We start from the raw sequence: 13,093 nt of genomic DNA, 5'->3' as shown, positions 1-13,093 counted from the left end.
AGACTCAGGTCAAAATGGCCCTCTGGAAGTCATCTGGTCCAACCTCCTGCTCAAAGCAGGTTCAGCTTAAATCAGATTGCTCAGGAGCTTGTCCATTTAAGATCCAAACACCTCCCAGGAAAGAATTTCCACAACCTCTCTAAAATTCTCCAATATTTGATTACCCTCATTATAAAGAACATTTTCCTAATATCTATTTGGAATTTCTCTTGTTACACTGGACATTCATTGCTCCTTGTTCCACCACTGTGGAACTCTGAAAAAACAAAGTTGATTAACATCAGTGTGATTTAATGCCTTGCAGATTTCTTTTAATTGCAGGAAAAGTAAGCTTTTTCTGCTATGAACAGGGCCCTAAGTCAAGACATCAAGTTACAGACAAACTACCTTACTTACCAATTGATTTTCCCGGATAGAGCTTTGCCTGAGGATATCCAGGGATCATTTTTTCATCTTTAGCTCTCAAATTTTCAAGTTCATGTTTAATGATATATTGACATTCTGACATTGTAAGGAAATTCTGATTGTCGTCTAAACAAAAAGGAAGGTGGTAAGAAACTGTACAGCACAGTAAGACAACCATGGCAACAAGTAGTTATCAAAAGTGATCAGAACCAGAAAAAAAAATCTATATATATTACATGACAATTACAGCCAAATAACATATTTTATTTAGCAAAACCTCTGCTTTTTAAAATAAACAACTTAGGAATAAATTTTCTCTAACTGGCACACACTGGCCACTGCATTTTTGACTACCCAAGTGAACCAAGAAAACAAGTTACTTCTCAAGGCTTTATAATTTCAGCAAAGCAAAGTCAAAAAAATAATACTGCAGAAATTATTCAACACTGCAGCATTCTTGATTGTAGTGTTGAATAAACAGGCAACAAACAAACAATTCAACTTCCAAAAAAACTATTTGTTCAGACAGATCCAAGTACCTTTATACTGAAGATGTGCTGAAACAGACACACAACGTATTAGCAAGACTAACCCGGAATTCCAGTTCTTAACTGGAGAACAAAACGAGTTCAGCCACTACCGCACTGGGGAAGGGTTAAACACCTTGCAGGTAGCACATTTGAAGGAAAATGTTACTGTGCTGGTGCATCCTCAAGTTAAAAGGGGAAAAGTAACGAATTTTTTTCACTAATCATGCCCCAATTCCATTGAATGACTCTATAGTGTTACTCAATTATGTTTTATATATAAATATACTAAAACAAAATATTTCTATTTTCTCCAGCTAGGTATGATACAATAAACATCAAAACTGGCTCACAAGTGTTAATAAGAGATTAAGTTGCAATGTTAACACATACCATATGATTGTTAATTCTGCACTCAAGTTAATCAACTATTTTTTCTTACTTTCAGCAGAAATTTTTTATACTGAATCAGAAACTGTTTGGAATACACAAAAGCATAAAGTAAGAAATAAACAAACAGAAGCCACATGAAAGGACAAAAAGAAAAAAACTAATTTCACCAATGCTCTGAATTTCAGTCTTCCTATTTCTGTTTACTGCTACCATTTCAAGGAATAGAAAGTCCATTAAAGATTTAACAGTGTAATTGATTATAATCTTTATTAAGCTTTGTATAATATATGTATATAAGCTTTGTAATGATACTATGCTTACCTTAAATTGTAAGCATAGTATGCCTTAAAACGCTTACCTGCAAAATCTTTGAAAGTTTTTCTACTGCTGTATGTAAAAGCTCTCATTGAGTTATCGTTACATTCCTTCACCAATCCCACAGTTTCAGCTCCCAGCAACAGCCTCAAGTGGGAAGCTCCAACCAGATAAATATTTTCATCTCCATTTTCTGTGACCAATGGTTTAATCAGAAGCTGTGCACCTTTAAAGTAAAAAATAAGGAAAAGAACACAAAAATTATGTCTAAAAACCCAAGTATTGTAGCGTACATCATACTGGACCTAATCATCTGGAGCACTGAAGCTGTATCTTTTCAAAGGCATGAAGAATGAAGGCTTCGTCAGCACCCAAATGGTGCTCAGAATCTTGCAGGTCACCCTCTGCTTTAGCACTGTTTCTGTGGAGTGCTCACGGATAAGGAATTGGAAGAATGAGGGCAGTTTGGATCTATCCTGTACAGCTTACGTCACATAAGCAATCAGTGCTTCTACAAACAGTCCCACTCATTTTAAGGAGACTAGACTTTTCAAATAGACACATCCCTAACTTACCTAACAGAGGCCTGAATGCAAGTTTGTAGCCACACATCCAATAGCTACAGCAAGTTTACTGAACATAAGATATAAACTACAACAGTCATAAGCAATGCCTTTATAAAAGAAAAAAAAAAATCTAAGGTATTACAAACAAATTAACCCAACTTTAATTCCTGGAAGCATATTGGAACAAGTAATGAAATATTCTAAGAACCTACAACCTAGCAAAAAGATAATTAAAAGCCAACATATATTTATCAAGACTAAATTGTTTCCTGCTAACTCAATTTAATTCTACAACATGGTGCCAAGGCTGGTGGACAGGATAGTAGATGGGATGCATCTTCATTATGGTGAGGTTCACAGCTTTCTCATAATCAACGTGAGAAACACGCTGTAGAAGATGAATATAAAAACTGATTAAAAAACTACATTACAAGAGGTTACTAGTGTTTCACCACAAAAATGGAAGGCTTCTAAACTTCAACAGGCGTGTGACCTTAAATCAATACTCTATTCTTAAATCAAATTAAGCAACTTCAAAAATGCAAAAGGGAGTGGGACAGGCTAAACAGTAATCACTTATATCACAAGTTACCTGAAAACTAATTTTCTGCTTGTCTTAATATTATGACAGCCAATCCATTGCAAAGTGTTCTACAAGACCATGTTGTACTCACCTCCATTTGCCTTTTTGTCCACAATTCTTTTAGTGAACCATTCTATGGTTTCCTCTTTGGTGCCTTTTGCAAGCTCAATTACTACCAGAGGCCTGAAATTTGTCTCAAGAGTATCCAAGGAAGACCAGCTTTCCTTCATCTTTTAAGAACTTGCTGAGTACAAAAACAAAACAAAAATACATTTATTAAAAAAAAAAAAAAAGTTTGGTATCAATCTAAAGAATGCAAAACTTTACCATAGTGAGATACAGGTGTCTGTGCTTAGCAGAGTGGCAGGTGCCCATTTCCGTGGACCTACTAAAAATAGTACTACGCGGCATTTGAGTAACTCTTGAATTGTCACTTGGGGAGATACTGCCAGTACTTGGTGGCATGTATGTCTCACTCTCCATGCAGGAAAACTTTTTGCTGTGTATAGCAAAGTATTGGTGGTGAGAAAGAAAAGAAAGAAAGAAAAGCAAAGTAATAAGGAAGAACTATCATTAAAAACTACAGCTTGCAACTTCCTACAGCAGAGGACACCTGCCAAACAGCTACCTAGCGTAAGCTTCTCCTGCTAAGAGTGCAAATACATTATATATTTACAGAGGTACCTTCTCAGTTAAGCTTGTGAAGCTTTAACCAAGTATTCCAAGGAAACTTCCAACACCTTCAGTAGGTGAGGACATCTACCATTCAGATAGACAGATTACGCCCAGAGCAACTAAATGACTTGTTGAAAGCTGTAAGACAAGTGTCCTGTGACAAAGTCCAGCTGTAAAGTGCCAGCACAGCTTTATATGTGAATAATCTAAATCATCTGACTGAACGATTATGCTGACTGTGCAATTTTTATAGAAACAATTCTACAGTGATAGTTACACGATGCTTCATAAAGCAACTGAGAAGGGTTGAAATAAAAAGACAAATCTGGTAATTAAGCTACTCCGTTTAGGGGGAAAAAACACAAACCAAAAAGAACAAAACCAAAATATCACAAACTGAATTTACTGAATTTAAAACAGAGTGAAAAGTTTTGCTTCTTTTTCTGCTATTCATTTCACTGAAGAAAGGATTTTACCTATTCTGATCAAGCAGTTTTCTCTCTCCTGTTCCAAGAGTGAAATTAAGTAATTTCCAAGTATGTTCCCCAAAGTACAGAGTTTGGCTTTTACAACTCAGCTTTATTTGTGTGATTCATAGAGAAATCATGATCCCCAGTATTTCATTAAGTATTTCACATAATTTACTACAGATTATAGAATCATAGAATGATTTGGTTGGAAGGGACCTTAAAGATCATCCAGTTCCAACCCTCTGCCATAGGCAAGGACGCCACCCACTAGATCAGTGTGTCCAGGGCCTCATCCAGCCTGGCCTTGAACACCTCCAGGGATGGGGCATCCACAGCTTCTCTGGGCAGCCTGTGACAGTGCCTCACCACCTTCTGAGGGAAGAATCTCCTCCTAAACTCTAATATAAATCTCCCCTCTTTTAGTTTAAATCCATTCCCCCTTGTCCTGTCCTTATCAGACTGAGCAAAGTGTCTCTCTCCATCTTTTTTATAAGCCCCCTTTTAGTACTGAAAAGCCGCAAGGAGTTCACCCCGGAGCCTTCTCTTTAGGCTGAACATCCCCAGCTCTCTCAGCCCTTCTTCATAGCAGAGGTGCTCCAGCCCTCTGATCATCTTAGTGACCCTCCCCTGGATCCTCTCTAACAGCTCCACGTCCTTCTTGTGCTAGAGGCCCCAGACCTGGATGCAGCACTCCAGGTGGGGCTTCACAAGGGCAGAGCAGAGGGGCACAATCCCCTCCCTCCCCTGCCGGCCACCCCTCTGTTGATGCAGCCCGCAACGCAGTTGGCCTTCAGGGCTGCAAGCACGCACTGCTGGCTCATGCCGAGCTTTTCGTCAGAACCCATTTTTCACCAGACCCCCCAAGTCCTTCTCTGCAGGGCTGCTCTCAGTGAGTTCTTCTCCCAGTCTGTCCTCATGTCTGGGATTGCCCCGACCCAGGTGCAGCACCTTGCACTCGGACTCACTGAACCTCATTAGAGTCATGTGGCCCAATTCTCAAGCTAGTCCAATCCCTTTGGATGGCATCCCTTCTTTCTCTTGTCTTGACTGCACCACTCAGCTTGGTGTCATATGCAAACTTGCTGAGGGTGCACTTGATCCCACTGTCTATGTCGCTGATAAAGATATTAAACAGTACCAGTCCCAGGGCAGACCCCTGAGGGACAGCAATCGTCACCAGCCTCCACCTGGCCATAGAGCCATTGATTACCACTCTTGGTGCAGCCTTAAGCCAGTTCCTTATCCACTGAATGGTCCACCCATCCAATCCATCTCTCTCCAATTTGGAGATCAGGATGTCATGTGGGACCATGTCAAGGTTTTACAGATGTCCATGTAGATGTCATTGGTTGGTCTTCCCTTGTCAACTGATGCAGTCACTCCATTCTAAAAGGCCACCAGATTGGTCAGGCATGATTTACCCTTGGTGAAGCCATGCCAGCTGTCTTGGATCACCTCTTTGTCTTGCATGTGCATTGACATTGCTTCCAGGAGGATCTGTTCCATGATCTTGCCAGGTAGAGAGGTGAGGCTCACCGGTCTGTAGTTCCCTGGATCCTCCTTTCTACCCTTTTTAAAAATGGGAGTGATGTTTCCCTTTTTCCAGACACCAGGGACTTTGCCTGACTGCCAGGACTTTTCAAATGTGATGGAGAGAGGCTTGGCAACTACATCAGCCAATTTCTTCAGAACCCTGGGATGCATGTCATCAGGCCCCATAGCCTTGTTTTGTTTCATCAGGTGGTCTTGAACCTGCTCTTTACTTACAGTGTGTGGGACTTCGCTCCCCAGCCTTTGCTCCTCAGCTCCCAATGAAATGAAGGACTTGGGAAGCCTGACTGGCAGTGAAAACTGAGGCAAAGAAGTGGTCGAGTCCCTCAGCCTTCTCCACGTCTGTGGTTACCAGCTCACCCTTCTCATCCATCAGAGGGGGAACACTCTCCTTGGCCTTTCTTTTCTGAGCAATGTACCATATATAGTGATACTATAATGTAATGTAGTAATATAGTGATACTGTGAGCTTTTGCATACCATAATAAACCTGTCTATTCACTTCTGACTGACAAAAAAGCCTTTGTGACCAGTTTTAATGCGGCTTCTACTTAGTTTCATCTTCTAGCTCATATACACACAATTCTGCAGCGTTCAGATTTTTAGCTCTGAACCCACATATGCAGGTATTTAAAGGAAATACAGTAGATTTTTAAAACATTTTAGATGCACATCTGTACAAGTGGGATGAGTCAGACAAAGGACAACATTATTGGTGATAATGCACTGCAACTGTAATGGCAGTGATTCACTACATCATTTTGACAGCCATTCCACCTTGCAGCATCACTTTCCATAATCAATTTTATATATAATGTTTGCTACATTGTGCGTGCTGCACTTTCTGAAGAAGTTTTGAAGATCTGCGTGTTAAGAGTGAAAAGCATTAGATAATCACTAAGTATTGCTGGCTGGCGGTATGGCTTCAGAGAGCTCATAGGTGGGAGCAGGGGTCGGCCCAGGTGGGAGCGGAGCTCCCTTCCAGCCGGTAACAGCACGGAGCTGCCAAGAGTTGCTCTGTCACTCGTTGGGAATCAGTGTGCTTGGTGCGGTGAGTAACTACGGGATGCCGTTCGTTATTTTTAGCTTTCCTACTACTGACGCCTGAGAGGCGGCCGAAGCCCTCTTCCACGACTGCGTTTGGGGTTTCAGCACCAGGACGCAGCCAGCTGGATCCAGGCTGACCACAGCTCGGTGGGATGCAGCTCGGCCTCCTCCCGCACAGCAGAACCCACCGGAGAGCCGCGACCACGGGTGGCAGAGGTGTGGGCACCCCGCCACCATTTTGGGGCAGCCTGCGGACAGCCTGCCCGGCTCCCCGGCCCTGCTTCAGAACCGCACGGATGGGAAGGAGCTGCCGCCCGGTGACTCACTGACATTCCCTCCCCTCCCCGTCCCTCCCCTCCCCGTCCCTCCCCTTCCCCTCCCTCCCCTCCCCTTCCCCTCCCTTCCCCTCCCTTCCCTTCCCTTCCCTTCCCTTCCCTTCCCTTCCCTTCCCTTCCCTTCCCTTCCCTTCCCTTCCCTTCCCCTCCCTTCCCTTCCCTTCCCCTCCCCTCCCTTCCCCCCGGAGCCACCCTGCCCGTGCCCCCCGCGGCCGGGCCGATCCGTGCGGGCGGTGGGCGGGCAGGGGGAGGCTCCTCCCTCGCGGCGGCGGAGCAGGCAGCGAGCCCTCCCCCTCCCCGGTCCCCGCCGGGAGGCGGCGGCAGCCGCCCCCTCCCCACTCACCGCCGGCTGCCGGCGCCACATCCGCGGGGCGGGGCGGGGCGGAACGCCCTCCCCCGAGCCGTGGCCACGCCCCCTCTCCTCCGCCCCCTGCTCCCGCCCACCGCTGCCTCTCCTTCTCTTCATTGGCCGGGGGCGGCTCAGGGAGCAGGCGCGGGAGGGCTGAGGTGGGGACGCTGAGGGCGGCGGCCGTTAAGGGTCGGCGGGTGGTGCTGTCTGTCTAAAAGGCCCATGCTTCGGTCAGATCATAGTAAACGTTGTGCTGGTTTTATTTGCAAATGTCATATTCTACAGCCAAGAGTGTAGAATAATGCACTTACAGAATCACTCAGGTTGGAAAAGACCTCCAAGATCATCTGGTCCAACCACCCCCCTACCACCAATGTCACGCACTAAACCATGTCCCCAAGCACCACGTCCAACCTTTCCTTGAACACCCCCAGGGACGGTGACTCCACCACCTCCCAGGGCAAGCCGTCCCAATGCTTGGCTGCTCTTTCTGAGAAGAAATGTCTCCTCATTTCCAACCTGAACCTCCCCTCGTGCAACTTGAGGCCATTCCCTCTAGTCCTGTCACTAGTTATCTGCAAGAAGAGGCTGACTCCCACATCATTCCATTTTGATTTCAAGATTTTTGTAGCGAAAATATAATTCCTTTCCAACATGGCCATTCGTAGCAGAGGCACACAACAGGGACAGTTGAAGAATAGGTCAGCAGACAGTAGCTCACTGTCCTGCAGGGCTTGCCAAGGCCATTTAAATACGGCTCTCTGAATATTTTTTATTGTTATTTTGGATAATACTAAGGTCTTTTGATGTTTCTTGCAAATTAGATATACCTTCAGATTTGTACAGCATGTACAGATCTGGAATGACTACAAAAATGGTCTCCCTGAGCCCAGAAAGCACTGCCCTCAGGTTTTTTTGCCTTTGTGGCATATGCCAAGAAGGCACACTCCATTGCCTAACAGCAGCTGCCACTAAACTACTAAGGGTACATTGACAATGGCTTATCAGGTAAAATTAGACCAGGACAAACCAGCTGCCCCCGAGGCGACTTCATGTGGGCTTGTCCACAAGAATGGGACTGCAGGAAAAAGCCACTGGTTTTAGAGTTTCTTTAGAGCCAGTGTATAGACCCAACACAGAATATAACAGCTGCCAGAGGATAAGCTTTATGGTTCTTTTAGCATCTGGCTATTATTGAACACACGCTTTTCAGAATATTTGGAAATACATTCACATTTAAAATTTGTAAATTTTACAGTGAAAAGTATAGTTCATACTCTGTAGCCAGAATAAAATGTCTCTGGTGCTGAGACTTTCTATTATTTATAGCCCTTGAAGCAAGGCAACTCAGAAAATGGAGATAGTGTGAATACTTGAAATCCAGGTACTACACACCGCATCGAGCAGTAACAGACACAATTTGTATCAGCTAGTTTGGGCAGGATGTAGTAGTCAGACCTTTTAAACCATGTCTCAGTCTAGTCCAGCTCTCAATGGCCTAACCATATAGTTTATTCACCACGCAGTATCTCTGACTGTGAAAACTCACTTCCTGCAAAAATAATGTAGCAATTACAGGGACATAGATTTAACAAAAGGGATTTTTTAAAAAACACTTTATTCTTGAGTTTTCCATGTTGGAAATCTCTGCTGAAAATCAATGCATCCTGTCAGTATCCAGCAATATCTTTGTGGGCTTTGATTCCTGTCTTCAGAGATCTCTGGCCTTCTTGGCTTGACATCTGCTCTCTGACACCTTTTGAGCTTTCAGTGAGGACTTTCCATTACCCAATTACATTGGCCCTGTGCATAGAGTCATTCAAAATCAATGTATTTTCTGATAGCAAAGTCATTGTTCTACTTGATAGGGTCATTTAATATCAATATTCCTTGACGGTCTGTCATATTTCTCAAATACCATCTATCCACTAGGTGTCACATTCTTGCTATGCAATGAATTCTTGCTAGCACACTATCAGTTTCTTTCTAAAAGGTTCACATTCTGCTAACCATGCATAAAGGTTAGCACATAATCCGACGGTCGCGAAAGTAAAATAGGATTCATAAATAGATGGTGGGTGTGCCTGTATGTGCATAGTAATCTGCATACATGTACACTGCTGACGCAGTGGAAACAGACTGACCATGATGGCAAAAGCAAATTACCTTGTGCCAACCAAATTGTGTTGTAGTAACTAGACTGTTTTCATTAGGATTAGTTAATTTAAAGATGGATCAGGTTTGCCCACCCTAAATTGCCAACTGCACTATAATTATAGTTAAATACAAATCCCAAGCTTGTGTCCATCAGTTGGTGTAGTCCAGTATTGTGATTGTTAGCTGATTATAGCATTTTCATGGTCTGCCTCTGTCAGGCACAAAGCAGACTATAGCCACAGTGTAATGGATAAGCTGTAGTAAAGTAGGAAAAAAAAAAAAAAAAGGAAAAAAGAGTGAGGGAGGGAGACAAAAGAAAATCCATCAAAATTTCAAGAAAGGATGATCTTATTTTTATTCTGTGGTTGTCTCTCTTCACCTTGGACTAATAATTAACACAATATTTAAGTAAATTAAGAAGCTATTCACTGTGAAGTAAAATTCTCTTTTATACCTGGTTGAAACTGTGATCACATTTTGGGTATAATTCAATGGCTATCTGTACCCATCCAGCATCTCACTAGTACTGAAAGGGTAAGATTTCACTCACACTCCAACATTACTATTTCTTTCTATCTGTGCCTTCATTGCCAGCTCTAAGGCTCTGCCCCATCCTTCCACCAAATCTGGCACCCATCAGATCTTTCTCTGAGCCCATTCAATTTAGCAGCTCCACAGAAAACTACCCCTCTTTGGCTGGTTTTGTTTTCTTCCATTTTAGTGATTTAAGTGGGCTCAGAGAAAGGCTGGGTAAGACCAAAAGCTGGCACAAGGTAAGCACCTATCCATAAAGCAAACCTTGTAATTCAAATACATATACATATGCTATGTCATATGCTATGACAACCATACTTCATATAGCCACATAATTGAGATGAATATTGGCTCTCATCTGAAGTCACATAGGAATAATCATCCTCTAAAGATTTAACTTTACTTAGGGTTAGAGACATACTGGAACAAGTAAGGAGCAATTAACAGTAAAATATTCCTCCTATTTGCAAGCTAATGACATATTGATTAGAGTGTAAAACGGATTATGGGACTTTTCAAGTTTAGGGTTAACATGGTAATTACTTTTTTTTTTTTTTGTAATTGAGTTTCAATTGATGTATTTGTTACAGTAAGATTTGGTGACATTTTATGCATCTTCAGTTGTTTTTCCGGTCAGATTATACAGGATTATATGGGATTTTTCCAGTAATATAATATTACTAAAATGTTATGTTTATACTTTCCTGCAAATGGAGGGGAAATTATTTTTCACATCATATCTGGCACATTTTTTACATCCTGCCAGGAATCTCCACATAAATATGCTGAGGCGGTCCAAGCATTGTTGGGGTCAAAGTGTGGAATGTTTGTTTCATAAACACTGAGCAATGAAGCTGATCAATTATAATCTGCAAGGTACAGGAAAGATACATCTCTTCCATTTCCCACTGGGTCTAGCTGATTAGAAATACCTAGTTTTATTCCAGGTTTCTAATCCCAAACTAGGTCATGAAAGAGCAGAAAGTTTGTCCTGTCAAACTGTTTGTCCTGTCAAGCCAAATGGAAATAGCATAAAAAGAGGAAAATCAGCCTGCCTAAGCTTAAAAGAGGTGAGATAAACCACTCTCAAATTATTACCCAGAGAGAGCAGGTAAAAAAAAAAAATCTGCATTATGTATTAATCATATTTTATACATGAATTCAAGGAAAGTGAATTAAAAGTCATCAAGATTCAAAGTTCAGTCCTCCTGGACAGAATGTGCATGATTTATTTGTTAGTCCGTGGCTGGGAACAATTCTGAACAGTCAGTTGATTAATTGCTATGAGTTATCAGATGGCAGAACTTAATGTGTTTTAAGAAAACTGGACTTGTTGGTAGCCATGCTGTGATCGTGCCCCAGAGGAGTCTTTGACTTCACCACCTGATGCAGCCTTTCACTAGATTGCATTTTTCAAAGAGCTGTTTTAGTAATATCTCTGCCTGGATTTAGGAACTCAAGGGAAATTATGCTAACTCTTCACTAGGCGCTACATTATGATTATAGTGGGAAGAGCTTAACCAAGGTTTGGAAGAGGCAAGTTCAGGAAGTCCGTGTTCAGTAAAAGTCTTTCCAGCCACTACTTTCAAAGTAACACTTGCCAAAGATAATGAGGTGATAAATTCCCTTACAGCCCTACTCTGCAGGCTCTGAATTATGAATGGGAATGATCCTGGGAGGGCTGAAGAAGTTCATGATTCCAGTTGTCCTTCACCCCTTGTGCCTGAATTCAGCTGCTGGTCAGCTGCTGAACCACCACAGTATGAGGCTTTAGGCAAACCAAAATCAGACAGCTGTAATATCATCAGCTGTTCCAAACTACACCAGATGTGCTCCAAACTACACCAGATGTGCACATGGTAGTTTTTTATCGCGCTTCATGAAATATTTCTTGTGTTCTTACAGACAACTTCAGGAAAGTACCTAGATAAAATGCATATGCTACATCTTCACTGTATAAGGTCTGTTCTACTCTAACTTGTAAGTAACTTGAAGCATAAGTTGGGAAGTGATCTTTTATGGAATTCTTGATTATGAAAAGAGGACTTGTGTAAGTTTTTATAGCTGATCCTTCAAGCCATCATAAATTGATTTCTCCAGGGAGATGCATTGGCTTATCGAGTTAGACAAGGGCTGTAGCACTGGCACACTGCTAGCAAAACTATTGCAGATTTGACAGCTGTCCAATGGCTTAAATCTAAAGACTCTGAGCTCTGTTTTCCTTTCATACAGTATACACAGTTTCATTGTACGATACATTTGCAAGTCTGTATATAATTTCTCTGCTTACTTACTGTCCACTAGTATCAGTTGTACATCTGTTCATTTGACTGTTCTCACCATTGCTTGGAAAATGACAAAACTCATTAAATCCATTAAACTGCAGATAGCCCGTTTCCATTAATTCCAACTTCTAATGACCCAAGCTTGTCATTATTACTGTTGTGCCTAGTTTACATGCTACATCTACATACTCAGAAACACAGCTTCCCCTTCATTTTCAGAAGGGAATGCATATTGGCATTTACTCATCTGATACTATGAAACAGAAATAAAAATCACAAGCCTCGAATAAATCACTCATCACTTTTCAACTAAAAAGTTGGACTTCTTAGTCACTGGACTTTGCAAAATTATGGAACTCCCATTAGAAGCCATCAACACCAAGAACAAAACACTGAACTCGTGAAAAAAAGTGGCATTTGACATAATCAGTGAAAGACTGCAAAGCAATCACTAACATAATTCTAGCTGTTAAAGTGGATGAGTCAAAAGAGAAAATCTTTTGCTTGTGATCTCTTCTGCAGAGCTGACAAGCAAAGCACTGACAGAACAAGGAGGTGTACATATGCTATCGTTAAAAGACTGCACGTGCTGATCTACTTTTGGTATCTAGCTCATTTCTTCTGGAATACAAAGTCTGGTACAGTTTTTCACCTTCTGAGTCCCATGGGTCCCAGTGCTGTCATCAAACATGCAGAGCATGGGGTAATAAAGATATATGGTATATTCTGTCGGTTTAGGGGAGCACTAGGCACTCAGTGAAAACGAAAAAAATGTTTAACCTGACCTGACTGCTACAGTCATGCATTCAGAAATACAGAGATGTAATATTTGTAAATTTAAAGATTTTTTTTCCATAAATTCTACCTTATTAGACTAGCCTATTATCTTTATTAGCATCAA

General features: G+C 41.9%; 1 protein-coding gene across 4 annotated transcripts in view; it reads right to left on the bottom strand.

The window, feature by feature from the left end:
- Window positions 1-7,252, bottom strand: part of ANO10 (anoctamin 10) — a 119,592-nt gene extending 112,340 nt beyond the window's left edge. For 2 of the 4 annotated variants that reach the window (XM_040548365.1, XM_040548368.1), the window contains exons 1-4: window positions 7,211-7,252; window positions 2,881-3,033; window positions 1,684-1,866; window positions 397-531 (exon numbers count right to left, since the gene is read on the bottom strand). In XM_040548365.1, coding sequence (XP_040404299.1) covers window positions 397-531; window positions 1,684-1,866; window positions 2,881-3,019 — 457 coding nt within the window. In that variant the 5' untranslated portion in view covers window positions 3,020-3,033; window positions 7,211-7,252. Of the gene's footprint in view, window positions 1-396; window positions 532-1,683; window positions 1,867-2,880; window positions 3,034-3,473; window positions 3,603-7,210 lie in introns of those variants that run through there. The other 2 variants (XM_040548367.1, XM_040548366.1) reach the window with 2 other exon arrangements.
- Window positions 7,253-13,093: the final 5,841 nt, after the last annotated feature.

Source organism: Cygnus olor, chromosome 2, assembly GCF_009769625.2.
Source record: "Cygnus olor isolate bCygOlo1 chromosome 2, bCygOlo1.pri.v2, whole genome shotgun sequence".
In the NCBI taxonomy this organism is placed as follows: domain Eukaryota; kingdom Metazoa; phylum Chordata; class Aves; order Anseriformes; family Anatidae; genus Cygnus; species Cygnus olor.
The sequence above is the reverse complement of the archived record's forward strand: the minus strand, read 5'-3'. Positions and strand labels throughout refer to the sequence as shown.